The 14,606-nt window shown below is 38.2% G+C and overlaps 1 protein-coding gene across 8 annotated transcripts in view; it reads left to right on the top strand.

Moving 5' to 3' along the window:
- The window catches only part of FN1 (fibronectin 1), a 69,378-nt gene that overhangs the window by 11,257 nt on the left and 43,515 nt on the right, over positions 1 to 14,606 (top strand). For all 8 annotated transcript variants that reach the window (XM_059928637.1, XM_059928633.1, XM_059928640.1 and 5 more), the window contains exons 9-17: positions 538 to 714; positions 1,751 to 1,903; positions 3,378 to 3,506; positions 4,530 to 4,673; positions 10,231 to 10,352; positions 12,745 to 12,925; positions 13,120 to 13,296; positions 14,122 to 14,250; positions 14,353 to 14,442. In XM_059928637.1, coding sequence (XP_059784620.1) covers positions 538 to 714; positions 1,751 to 1,903; positions 3,378 to 3,506; positions 4,530 to 4,673; positions 10,231 to 10,352; positions 12,745 to 12,925; positions 13,120 to 13,296; positions 14,122 to 14,250; positions 14,353 to 14,442 — 1,302 coding nt within the window. The remainder of the gene's footprint in view (positions 1 to 537; positions 715 to 1,750; positions 1,904 to 3,377; positions 3,507 to 4,529; positions 4,674 to 10,230; positions 10,353 to 12,744; positions 12,926 to 13,119; positions 13,297 to 14,121; positions 14,251 to 14,352; positions 14,443 to 14,606) is intronic.

Below are 14,606 nucleotides of genomic sequence, written 5' to 3'. Positions count from 1 at the left end.
AGTCTGGACCCAAGAGACATGGAACTAACTTCGCAGCTAAAGATCCTTCCAAGTTTCCCAGTAATCTTGAGAAATGACACCAAGGGAAAAGCCCTCCAGTGCATTTATTTTTGACACACTGGGATTGTTATGTGATTAAAGATACTTGTATGGTAAAATCAGTAGACACTCCCACAGGGCTGAAGAATATACAGGAGGCAGGCCTGAGTGCTTTTGCTTTTCTTTTGGTTAAAACTATGTCAATGGTCAAAGTGACCATTTAATCTTTTTTCTTTTCTTTTTTTGTCTGGGAAAATGAGAGTGAAAATTGGATTTAAATCTGTTTGAAAGGTGAAGGTGAATAATAGAGTTCTAAGCCTCCTACACTAAGGAGGCTTAGAACTATCTTATCAGACATCTTTTATTCTGAGACAGACTCTCTGTGAATTAGTTGCAGAAACTGGGCTCTGTCAGAACCTTTCTGTAATAATTCCCCGCTGTACATTGGAAAGCTCAGTTGTAATCTTTTTCTTCCTATTTGCATGTTGTTCTGGGCAGTTTTAGTTCAAACTCGAGGTGGAAATTCCAATGGTGCCTTGTGCCACTTTCCCTTCCTGTACAACAACCGAAACTACACCGACTGTACGTCCGAGGGCAGGAGGGACAACATGAAATGGTGTGGAACCACACGGAACTATGATGCTGATCAGAAGTTTGGATTCTGCCCCATGGCTGGTAAGATGAAGCCCTTGTAGACAATCATTTGTGGAATAAGACAGAAGAAAAATGTGCAGTTTACTCCTATTTCACCCATTAAGACAATTTTGAGACAGCAGAAAACTTTGTGAAATATATATAATCAAATATATAAGAATTATATAATTAGTTATATGATTTAAAAATCATATAATTTAATCTCCAAAAATATGTAAATATGATAAAAATACTTTTTTTAAAGTCTGGAAATATACATGTTTTCAGAGGTTTGTCTTTTGTAAAAAGCACACAGCTGAGTAGCTTAAAACATTTAAGTGACTGCTCTAGTCACAGACTTTCAATATTTACATGCCATTTTAGAATAAGCTCTATTACTTATTAAATACCAAAATGACTCAAAGTCTGTGTTTTCCGACCAGTAGGGATCTTTTTTTTTAAAGGGGGGCTCTAGTTTGTGTGAATGGAGAAAGGGGAACCAATACCTTTTATTTGTTTTCAAATTTCAAGAGTCACTAGGCTACATTTGATTTTCCGATTATAGAACCAAGAACCCATGCACTGTCAAGTGTGAATAGGAGGCAATGAAACATCAGAAGAAAACTACTGACACTAACTTTTATTCCTCTCATTTCAGCAAAAGAGAATGTTGGATTTAGAAGGAAAACACATGTTAGCTTACAATTCTATACCCATACACATTGTTTCCCTTTGATCTAGAATAAACTGAGACTAGAAAAAGTTATGGGACAGTAGTCAAATCCAGGCTTCTAGAACACTGCAAATCCTTTGAGTGGGTAGGCATTATTGTGGTTTACATCCCCTAACCATTCTGTAATTTTTCCCTGCAACAAACCTCATCTTTGGACTATGTTTTCTCTCTCTGATACTCAAAACTCTACACACCCACAGAGCAGCGCTGATTTTTTTGAGGCACACAAGACTTCTTTCCAAGTGAGAGCTCATAGGATCACCAAACCGGACTGATAATATTGCATACATTTTAGTCCTTGTGATCATTTATCCAGTAACACGTTTCTCATCTGTTTCCAAACAGCCCATGAGGAAATCTGTACAACCAATGAAGGGATCATGTATCGCATTGGAGACCAGTGGGACAAACAGCATGATATGGGCCACATGATGAGATGCACATGTGTTGGGAACGGTCGTGGAGAATGGACATGTGTCGCCTACTCCCAGCTCCGAGGTATGCTCGCTCGTTAATGAAAATAGTTGAGAGGACAAAGAATACAGAGAGGCAGACTTTTACATGAAAACTTGTACTTTACCAAAAGCAGGAGAAGAAATATGCAATGCCACTCCATTAGTCTACTGTGCTGGATAAATTTTGCATGTTAGACAGCCACTTAAGAAAATCTGGCTGAGCAATTCTAAGATTCTGAAACATTCCCAGGATGTAAGTACTTAGGCTGAGCCAAAAATATGACTTCAAAGGCTAGAACACAACCACTTGATCCTTTTAGCTTGTAGGTGTGCTGTTGGATTCTTATCTAGAAAGGATGGGGTAATTTTTGTAAAGAAAAGAGACCATGCTATTCTTTTTTTTTTTTTTTTTTTTCATCTGTCCCTAATACTTGATTAGTCACCTCTAGGCCTGTTCCCAGCTATGTGGGCTCCAAGGAGGGGGTCACCATTCACCAGCTCTCAGCTGGGAGCTTGAGAAGGCCTTGGCCTATCTCTCTGGGGTCATGGACTGTAGAGTTTAAAGGGGCCTTTCCTGGGTCAGTATGGTGCACCCAGGTAGGGGCACAGATGGGGGCCAAGACCCCAAGCTTGCCACCCCTCTGCCAGCTTAGTTGTGTTTGGATCCAAATTTAAGGAGACAAAGACATAGAGACCAATTTCTTTTGTTCACTTCGTTCTTTTCCCCTTTGGACCCAGGTATAGGATATAAGGGTGTTGAACTATTAAAACTATTTTAGTTTTTCTATTTCTTTGATTTGAAAAGGAGGATTTAGGTAGAACTCTGAGCTAATAAATAGTCCATGTAGCCTCTGTGTTGACAGTGGCCTGAACTTGTTCTCCTTTTATGGTGCCCAATGGGTGACACAATCCATGACTAAAACAACTACATATGATGTTGCAGAGCTGAAAAGGACACTAGAAAGACATACAGACCAACTCCTCATTTTACAGAGGAAGGAGCTGAGTCCCAAAGAGGGAAGTAATTTTCTCAGGATCTCAGCGAGTTAGCAACAGACTTGGCCTAGTTTTTTTTTTTAACTTTCCAGATGCCTTTTGTGGTATTTTATTTCCCAAATCCCAAATATCTCCCCACCCCTGCTAATCCAGAGATGAGACCATCACATCATGCTGGGCGTCCTATAAGTATGTTTAATCTCCCTTCTATTTATTGTAACAAGCAGAGATCTAAAGGTCATTATCAACCCAGCAAGAACGTTTCTGAAAGTTAAAATTTGTTGTGTATACTTTGATTTCTAATCTTTACAAGTCTATAAGAAAGAGAATTTTTTTTTGCAAAAATTGTAGTACTGACTAAGCTTTGAAAAACATGTTTATTCTATGCCAATAGAAGAGTTATTTTAGTGGGAGGTGTTGATAATTACGTGGAAGGAACTGTATGCTTCGCAAAGCGTAGCTTCTTTTATTTCATCAGTGAAACTTAAAAATTCTCCACCCATCCCACTGTTTCTAAACAGATCAGTGCATCGTCGACGACATCACATACAATGTGAATGACACATTCCACAAACGTCACGAAGAGGGACACATGCTGAATTGTACCTGCTTCGGTCAAGGCAGGGGCCGGTGGAAGTGCGATCCCATTGGTAAGTAGCCTCGTGTCTCTAGTTGGATTTGGACACTGAGTATAGCTAGCAAGTTTCAGATAAGGAGAGTCATTTGATATTACTTGATTAAAGCTGGCTGTAGACTTTGATCATGGCCTGAAGAGGGCTTGGCAAAGTCTCTTCGCTAATCATGGACCAATATATAATCTTGATAGTGGTAGTCATTTATTTTTGCTGAATTTGGTAACACATGAAGGTTTATTTTAATTGAAACAAATTTGTTTTTGGGTTCTGAATTATAAAGATAATTATTGTTGTGAAAGAGAACTTTCCTTTGCTGGACTGTGCAATAATGTGAACAAATGATTATGCCAGTAAATACCTCCCTCCAAATACTTTATTTTTCTTGGCTGCCCTTTTTAATAGATCTAAGCAAGTAGTGAAGGTTAAGCCTTAAAAGAGCTGTGTTACCAGCTTTAATGTAATCCACTAATATTCCTTTACTCAAAGAGACATGTTGCTCACCCAGAAAACAAACTGATCAGATGAGTTTGTTTGACCTGAGATTGCCAAAGCAGAGAGAGGCCTGAGAGGGTTTCTTAGAAGCTGCTCAGTAAGTGTTCATTCATTGAAATTTAGTTCAATTCATTTATATATAAAATTAAGTCCTCCACATTTTGAAGAAATGTATAAAGTGGTATTTTATCCTTGCTATTCAAATGGTAAATCATTTGCATTAAAATGGATAAAATATAATATCTAATTTATTTTCCTCAAATTAATATTCAAAATGTCAATATATACTGAAATCTAAATCTTAACATTTTTATTTAGAAATGATATTCTTTTAGAAAGCTAATTACTCCTCCCAATGGGTACTTTTTGACCATTAACTGTCTAGTAAGGTAAAAGATATGAACAAAATATTTTTTAACCACATATATTTGTAAGGACAGTTGCAAGTTTTTATTAAAACTAAGAATATGTGCTCTAGCACACCAAATTTCAATTTGTAGCTTTAAGTCTTCAAGGCTGCTTATCTTTTACTTGTATATATTTTAGATCAATGCCAGGATTCAGAATCCCGTACCTTTTATCAAATTGGAGAATCATGGGAGAAGTTTTTGCATGGAGTCAGGTACCAGTGCTACTGCTATGGCCGTGGCATTGGGGAGTGGGGCTGCCAGCCCATACAGACCTATCCAGGTAAGTAGCTCTATTACCGCAAATTGAGAACTGTCCACTGGGTTATAAAAACAGGGCGGCATCAGTGTTTGTTAACACTGATGTCTAACTTGGTGTCCCCTCCCTTTTCCATCCTTTTCTCATATCACTGTCTAATCATCAGTCGAATTTTTTACAAAAATGGTTTTCCTTTCTCCCCAATCAAGTAGAAGGAGTAGAAGCCTGTGAAAATGTGCCTATATGTAAATTTGTTTCTTAACTTTGTAGAGCATTCCATTAGGTTAAAACACGGGCTAATTTCATTTCTCATCTCTACATGAAAATAGAAACCATGAGGTGAGCGATGCTGGGAGTAAAGGTCAGGGTTTTATGTTATGGTTCTTAGCAGAGAAGTTGCATGGAGAAATTGCATGAAATACAACATAGGGTATGTGTCCATTTAGCATTTCATCCAGGCCCTCTTTTTGTCAAAATGTTCACCTGTTTGATCAGTTGGAGTCTGGAACAAAGTATCCTGGGTCAAGAGTTGAGTAACTTGGTCAGTTCTCTGCCCATGCAGTTCAAATACTCGAAAATGTTTATTGCTGGATTTTTTTCAGGTCACAGGACATAATGCCTAGCTGGAGGTGTTATTCATTTTAGAAAAAATTTTTGAATTTAATTTTCACTGAGTGATTAATTACAATAAGATGGGTTGAATTATGAAACTTTAATTTTTAGGCATCAGTTATTTGAGCAATTACTGAGGTCAAAGCCTCCTGAACATCTGTTAACTTAAGACATGGGGCCTATATTCAGAAACAAAAGGAGAGATCTTCAGGACGTTGGAATCTGCCTATGACAGAAATCAAGATTCAGTTAACTAAGTCCCTTTATAACATGATAAGAGGTTCACTGTCATAGAGAACAAGATATGAAACAACTTGGCCAAAGACAGTGTTTGCCAAGACATGGGTCCCAGCTCTGTACATGCTGCTAAGGAGATACAAGTCAAGCTTCATTCATTATTTCCTCATCTGTAAAATGGGGAGATGACAGCTGATTACCAGCACTAACAAACTAACAATCTGTGATCCTAGAAACCAACCACCCAGATATACCCTTTCTGAACTTTGAAGAGACCTTCCTCTCCCCAATCTTCAGACACTATCTGGGCTGCAGAAGATGATTTGGCTTTAAAGGGCTCTCAGCACAGATTGACCTGGCTCTTAAATTGTATTTCATGGTGGATTTGTGTGTAGGAATCACTTAAAATAATTTTTTTGTGTAATAATTTTTAAAAATCTGATTGCAGAATTACTCTAAGTTCAGAAAGTATATAACTGAGGTGTTTTTTTCTTTTTTTTCTTTAATGATGCAACCAAAGGATAGAAACTTCTAAAGAAATGCTCTTAATGTCTGCATTTATGGTTGTTATTGGCATGGTGTGGCAATCTTGAAAGTGATTTCCTTCTCAGTGAATTGGAGAGAACTTTTTTCTCTCTCTCTTTTAAAGTAAGCCTGTTCCCGTAGCAGCTTGCGGGAAGCCTTTAGGTGGGCATGCCAGAGATGAAATCTAGATGGGAGGGAATCCTCCTGTATTGGAGTTTCATGTGTTGACCTTGTTCCTACTCTTTAAAAAGTTTAACAGTAGAGCGCATTGAGCATAGAGGAGATTTAGGGGAGAGGAGATTGGCCTCGGTTCGCAGTCTGGGTCTTATCTGTGTGTTTGGTTTGCTCAGTGGTTCCTGCCTGGCTTCTGGGGTTTTCAGAGTGTGGGAAGGATAACGGAACAACAGATTACCAGTAGGTTGTCTCTGAGCCTTGCCCTGTTTGTTCCTCCAACAGAGGACTCGGTAGAGATGTTCAAACTAACAGAAGATAAGAGGCTTTTGGTTTGTCGATAAACAACCAGGGAAGCACAGATCTCTGCAAAATAAATAAAGAAAAAAGGGCTGAGTTGCAAACTCATAAATGTTTAACTTCTCCGGGGTCACCATTACTGGAAATTATTCATTTGGGCCTTATTTCAAACTGGTTTTAAAAGTATAGACATTGTATCCTATCTCTCTACTTAGCTATTTTATTGTTAGTCTGATCATATTGAATAAGAGAGGGAGTAAAGTTTTCCCAGTGGTGAGTCATTGCTCAGTTAATTTAAAAAGTTTTACCAATTAACCAATATCAAAAGGATTATCAAAATTTTAAATCTAAATAATGTAAATGATGTCAAAATTTTCAGATTTCTTGTCTTCAAATCATGTGTAGCAAAAGCAGAATAGAGTGATAGCTGGAATTTAATTGACCTTACAAATAATGGACAGCTTCTTTTCTTTCTGGACAAAAATGTGCTAAATGCAAGACATCCCATTACTGTTTAATGCAGTTCCCTTAAAGGTGAGCTATGGCACAAGCCTGAAATTGAAAACATAGGATTTCAAACCAGCCCTTGAAATTTGAGAAAGGAAACTTCTGTTGGTTTGCTCCATCACTGAGTAAAAACCACTACCCCTGTTTCTTTTCCCTCCCTTCTCCTTTACTCTCCTCGTCCTGTGGACATAGCAGCAAGATTAAGCTTAACGGTAGGCCGTAAAAGTCGTTTGTGTTATCCTTCTAAAACTTAATCTTGATAGACATTTAACCATCATAATTTTTTTAAACTAAAGACGATTTTTTAAGAGCAGTTTTACATTCACAGCAAGGTTGAAAGGAAGGTACAGAGATTTCCCGTGTTCCCCCTGCCCCAACATATGCACAACTTCCCCTAATTCAACATCCCCACCAGAGTGGTACATTTGTTACAATCGAGAACCTACATTGACACTTTATCACCCAAAGTCCATGGTTTGCATTAAGGATGACTCTTGGTGCTGTACATTCACGGCATCATAAACTGTTTCCCCTCAAAATCATGGTTGCTAAATTAAATAAAATACATATCAGGTGTCTCTTTACATGAGGAAACTATGGTAGGGTTTCTTTAAAGGATCAATATTTAAACAATGTTATACCAATTATTGTAAGTAATTTAAGGATGTGATATTCCTATATTGACTGGTATGTATGGGAGTACTTTAAATAATCACATTTCTAAAATTTTGCCTCAGGGTTCATTTTTAAAAACTTATTTACGTTCATAAGGATCTTCAAAAGGGGTGATTCAAAGAGGGTCATGCAACTGACTTCTGCCAGTTAATTAAAACAAACAACACCCTGCCATGTTCTGTGAAATATATACCACTTTAGAATTAAAAATTGAGAATTTTATATATTAATTTTGGTTTTCATATAGCTTACAAATATGCGCATTAGATGAAATTAAGATTCAAAGAATGTTTATTAGTCTTCAGCCAACTTTGAATTATTCTCAGTGTGGAAGTGAGTATATTATTCTAGAACTTTTGAGTCTACCCAGATACGCAAGTTGTATATTTGTTCTGCTAGAAAAAACTTTGTTTTCAAAGAGAATTTAATAGCAAAGATAATTAATTTGAAAATCAATATTTTTTTCTATGACCTTACAGAAAATTTAAAACTGTTTATAATCTGCTGAACTGCTTTATTAAACATGCAAAGTTTTGCTCTGTTTGACAGAGTGGCAGTTAGAAATTCTTGGAAAGGTTATTACAAGGAACTTTATTTTTATTTCTAAGTTGAACATTGATCGACATCATTAAAAAAAACAGTGTTTAGGGAAAAGATAGTGTTCTGTTCTGCAAGCGTAAATTTTCCATCTATTTCATTATTTTCCTAAATGGAGTCTACCCTATTAAGAAATTGATTCCATTTCTCTTATTTTGCCTTTTTTAAAAAAAAATTATTTGTTTTATTTATTTATTTTTGCCTGTGTTGGGTATTCGTTGCTGCTCACAGCCTTTTTCTAGTTGTGGCGAGCGAGGACTACTCTTCATTGCGGTGCTTGGGCTTCTCATTGCAGTGGCTTGTTTTGTTGCAGAGCATGGGCTCTAGGCGCGCGAGCTTCAGTAGTTGTGGCACGCGGGCTCAGTAGTTGTGGCTCACAGGCTCTAGAGCGCAGGCTCAGTAGTTGTGGCACACGGGCTTAGTTGCTCCGCGGCACGTGGGATCTTCCCAGACCAGGGCTCAAACCCATGTCTCCTGCATTGGCAGGCAGATTCTTAACCACTGTGCCACGAGGGAAGCCCTGCCTTTTTTTAAAAAACAAAAGAAACAAACCACACTTTAAATTTTGTTAGTAATAGTTATACACATTAAGATGTGCAAATATTGAATTTAGTATATACTACAAAATGTCATTTTGTTGATAAATACTTTTGAAAAAATGTCTGATCTCTTAATAATTTGACCAATCAATGGAATGATTTTAGAGTAAACTTCCTGAATAAAAATAAAACTAAAACTTTTTTCCAAACTGATAGGATGCTTAGACTGATGGGATGAGAAATAAAAACTGAGTCTTTAATTATTACCTTTGTCTGTTTGTCTAAGATTCTACCCCATTTAGAAATGTGTTTGTTTTACATCATGTCATATGGCCTTTGGAATGTTTTTTCCTTCTTGATGGTAGATTTGTTCTTGATGAAAGGCTCCACAAACTAGAATTTCCTACAAAGAAGTTTAGTATAATGAGTAAATGAAGTTTGTATTCTGTATTACATTATTTGTGTTAGGGTAGTTCCACAATTTTCTCACAATTCTTTGAAAATGGAAAAGAAAGCAAACTAAGTGGCATTTAAAAAAATCATTTTATTTGCTTATAAACAAGTTCTATATGCATTTCTCATGTGAAGGACAATAATTTATCTGCTAAAAAAGGATTTGTCTCAGAGAACAGACTTGTGGTTGCCAAGGGGAAGGGGAGTGGGGGAGGGATGGAGTGGGAGTTTAGGGTTAGCAGATGCAAACTATTATATATAGAATGCATAAACAACAAGGTCCTACTGTATAGCACAGGGAACTATATTCAATGTCCTGTGATAAACCATAGTGGAAAAGAATATAAAAAAGAATGTATATATATGTATAACTGCTGTACAGCAGAAATTAACACAACATTGTAAATCAACTCTACTTCAATTAAAAAAAAAAGGATTTGGGGCTTCCCTGGTGGCACAGCGGTTGAGAATCTGCCTGCCAATGCAGGGGACACGGGTTCAAGCCCTGGTCTGGGAAGATCCCACATGCCATGGAGCAACTAGGCCCGTGAGCCACAATTACTGAGCCTGCGCGTCTGGAGCCTGTGCTCCGCAACAAGAGAGGCCGCGATAGTGAGAGGCCCGCGCACCGCGATGAAGAGTGGCCCCCGCTCTCCACAACTAGAGAAAGCCCTCGCACAGAAACGAAGACCCAACACAGCCATAAATAAATAAATAAATAAATAAAAACTAAAAAATTAAAAAAAAAAAAAGAACCTCCCTCCTTTTTAAAAAAAAAAAAAAAAGGATTTGTCTCATTGATTTCCAATGTCAATGTGTAAAAAATTAATCTCAGATAATTTTTATTGTGCTCCCATTTACGGATAAGCAAAACTGTCTTTAATGATGGCCATCCATGTGCACTAAATTTTAAGCTGAAGTGAGGGAATACTCAAGATCACCAAATCTCACATTTTCATTTTCAGGTTCAACTGGTCCTGTCCAAGTAATAATCACTGAGACCCCCAGTCAGCCCAACTCTCACCCCATCCAATGGAATGCACCAGAACCATCTCACATTTCCAAGTACATTCTCAGATGGAAACCGGTGAGTATCCTACTCGGAAACCTTGGATATTGTGGCTCTTGAAATTAACAGATTCTGAAAATGTTTTCCAGCTTTTGAGCAAATAGATCTGATGAACTATATTCACATTGTATTTGTTTAGTGACCAAACAATATGTGGTCAATCTAATTGACATATTGATTTAGCTTTTTTTGGTATTTTAAACCAACTAACTCTTCATGTTAGAAAGATCTTCTTTGCGAAGACTTCAAAATGATAAGGCTTAAAATTACTCTTATCTAGTATGGAAAGAGAATCTAAAGTTTTCGTATGTCTTGCAACTCCATCAAAGGGGAAAAAAAATTACTGGCATCATTTTCCATGATTTGAACAACAAAATAGCTAAATTAATATCTTTCTTTTTTGGTTCACTTTTTAAATGATCATTTCTTTTCTTTTTCTTTTTCTTTTTTTTGGCTTCACCACACAGCTTGTGGGATCGTAGTTCCCTGACCAGGGACTGAACCCCGGACATGGCAGTGAAAGCGCCAAGTCCTAAACAATAGACCGCCAGGGAATTTCCATCATCATTTCTTAAACCTCACTTTCTATCCTATGAAGTTATTTTGATAGAAAGAAGAGAGATGATGAGAGGGAAGTACAGATGAGGGATAGTGTATTTAATGAGTGACCTTGTGATTTCCTGATAATCATCTAGAAATTGAAGAAATCACACTAAGGAGGATAGTGGTCTATTAAATTTTAGTTTCTCTTACCCTCTCAAACCCACCCTCCTATCTTTCCAAAATGCATGACTCATAATTTGAGAAACACTATTTTAAACACAGGAGAAAAATGCCCACTTTTAATCACAGCTATTAGTTTCTAGGAACTAAAAGCAAAACAAAACAAAACGTTTGACCAACTCATGCAGTTGTATTAAATTCTTTTTGAAAAATTCAGGCTGTTGAAATCATTCTTTTTCTTCTCTCACCCTCTTTTGTTAATGTCCGCAGTATATGGAGTAGCTGTTTGCAGAGCTGTGTGTCTAATGATGTTACTCGATGGAATCAATATATTTCCCCTCCAACACTTTATTGTCTCTCATTTTTTCTTATCATCACCAGTTTTATTTACTTTAAACTTAACTCTGAAGTATTATGTGAGACCACAGTAATAAGGGATACACATAGGTATACAAAGTATATTAAGTTGGAAAGTCTCCAAAGAGTGGAGGTTATTAATTTCTTTGAGATTTTTAACAATTTCAGGTTTTTCCTTAATGTTTGTCACCTGAGAGTTTATTCCTGAGTATTTTCTTCTGATAACAAACCAACAAAGTTCACATTGCATGAAAGGCTTATCGTTAAATCTGAGCTAATTATAATGACTAATTTAGTTTTTTCACAACATATTTAAATTTAAAGAGTACTAGGATCACTTTCATTTATTTCAAAAATATAAAGGGACACTTGAGTGTTTGAATTATTGAGGAACTGGTTGATTGGATAATTTTTTTAAATCACTGGGTATTAAAAATGTATTTTGACTTATATTAGTTTGGAATATACACTTAAAAGGATCTCAACTTGTTTGAAGTAAGGATGTTTCTTTTCTACACATTTTAATGCAAAGAATTTTGTGCCATGATATATTAATGAAGTTGGACAGGATGTGAATGTATAAACTGGAGACAAAGATTAAGTAAACTGAGATCGCATTCTTCTGCAGATTGCATTCTTTTGCCCAAAGTTGGCTAACCACTTTTGAGGGGTGGTTCATATCCAAGAATGAGTCATAAAACCAGAGCAGTTAAACCTTGTATGTGATTGTCCCAGGCACTGAGTCATGAAGGAATGTTATGTCTTTGACTGCTCTGCAAGAAACTTGGTTTGTAGCCCACCAAGTGAAAGATAGAATATATGTCCTTTTCCCACTGCAGAGAGGAATATATCTCTGTACATTATAGAAATTTAAAAGTTGGGAAAGGCAAAACTTGGGATCTACATATTATGTTGCTGATATTAAATTGAATAATTAATCTGGCAAAAAGGAAGGTGCCCAGGACCTCCCACTGTGTAATCTTGGCCATGTCACATAATTCTGTTTCTTCACCTACAAAATCAGGGTGATAATACCAGTAACTTGGAGGATGGGGGAGATGAAGATCAAATGAGAGTATGCAAGGAAAGCAGCACAGAGCATGGCGTGTAGTAAGCTATCAGTAAATATTAGGTTTAATAATCATTATTATTAATGTTAACAAATTCTGCTACAGGTTTCTATTCCGACTCCAATTTTCCATGATTTTCCTCCAAAATGGAGCTGCATAGACCCCTCATTCTTCTTTGAAGAATACTCCACATCATCTCTGAGTGTTCATCTTTGTGAATACTTGTGTGATTTTTTTTTTTTTTTAACTTAAATTTTTAGAAAAATTCTCCAGACCGTTGGAAGGAAGCCACCATTCCGGGCCACTTAAACTCCTACACCATCAAAGGCCTGAGGCCAGGTGTGGTATACGAGGGCCAGCTCATCAGCGTCCAGCACTACGGCCAAAGAGAGATGACACGCTTCGACTTCACCACCACCAGCACAAGCTCAGTGGTGACCAGTACGTACCCCAGCCGCCAGCCCATCTGTGCCCACATTTCTCAGAGCTGGGCTCCCCGCAGGAAGTGCCTTCCATCTCGATTCATATTATTCCATGGATGGCACCCACATTTTTTAAAACCTGATCATCTACAGACGATGCTAGTAAATTTCCTCAATGGCTGAAGGCTCTCTCCCCTCTTTCTATGACTCTAGGCAACACCGTGACGGGAGAGACAACACCCTTTTCTCCCGTTGTGGCCACCTCCGAATCCGTGACTGAAATCACAGCCAGCAGCTTTGTGGTCTCCTGGGTCTCGGCTTCCGACACTGTGTCCGGATTCCGGGTGGAGTATGAGCTGAGTGAAGAGGGAGACGAACCACAGTACCTGGGTGAGCTCAACGTGTGGATGACCAGCTGCTGGGAAACCCTGCTTGGGGTGGGGCTGGGGGCACCCACGCAGGTGGCCTGGGAAGTTCGGAAGTAGTTGACAGCTCAGACTGCACAAACGGCCCTCCAGTGTGAGTCTGGAAAACAACTGATCCTTTTTAGAACCGAGCTGGGTTTTTCCTGAGCTGTGCTCACTTTCCCGGTCCCTGATGGGAGCTGTGTTATGCGTTAGCCTGGAGGTCCACAAAACAAAAGTGTTTTCTTCCTGGAAGTAATTGCCAGCATGAGGACTGCAGTGGAGAAAATGTTAGCTTTGGGAGAGGCACAATACCCTCATTCATGCTTTTCAGATTCTCGTGTTTAGGGGACTTTTAAAAACTTTATTGTGGAGAAATAAATATACATACTGAAAAGTACACAGATCATAAACATAGAGCTCGGTGAATTTTTATAAAGTGAACACACTGTGTGACTAGGACCCAGATCAAGAAAAAGAACATCCCTCCTACCGACTCCCCATCATCCCCCACCTATAACCACTACGCGGACTTCTAACTACAGAGGACTATGCTTACAAATCTGGGGGTGGATTAAAATTATACATCCTTAGAGAAAATATTTGGGAAAAAGGGGAAAAAAAGAAAAATTATCTCATAGTGCATTGATAATTATTGACTATCCATAGCACATTTCCTTCTAGTTTTCCCTCACCACCACCCCCCTCCCCACCATGAATACGTAGTTTTAAAAATATCCTTCTCATAGGTTATGGAGTCATTAGAGGGATTGGTACGCTCCGATAGTAACCTTTCCCTTTTATTTCAAAGATCTTCCCAGCACAGCCACTTCTGTGAACATCCCTGACCTGCTTCCTGGCCGAAAATACATTGTGAACGTCTATCAGATATCCGAAGAAGGAGAACAGAGTTTGATCCTGTCTACCTCACAGACAACAGGTACACGTGTACTGTGTGGTGTGAAAAGACTTTTTTTCCTGTGAAGCAGACCTAGAGCAATGTTTCCTGACTGTTTTTCTCATTTCTTCCTTTCTTTGTTAGCACCTGATGCCCCGCCTGACCCTACTGTGGACCAGGTTGATGACACCTCGATTGTCGTTCGCTGGAGCAGACCCCAGGCGCCCATCACAGGTCAGCTTAGCCGCCTCTTCTTGGCCCCCATGTTAATCTTGATGCCATAAACGGTGAGGGAGAGGATTCTGATCTGTGAGCAGGCAAATCACTTAAATCTCCTATGTAATTATTGGACCAGGGTGGAGATGTGTATGTGTGTGTGTGTGTGTGTGTGTGTGTGT

This window comes from Balaenoptera ricei, chromosome 7 (assembly GCF_028023285.1).
Source record: "Balaenoptera ricei isolate mBalRic1 chromosome 7, mBalRic1.hap2, whole genome shotgun sequence".
NCBI lineage: Eukaryota > Metazoa > Chordata > Mammalia > Artiodactyla > Balaenopteridae > Balaenoptera > Balaenoptera ricei.
The sequence above is the reverse complement of the archived record's forward strand: the minus strand, read 5'-3'. Positions and strand labels throughout refer to the sequence as shown.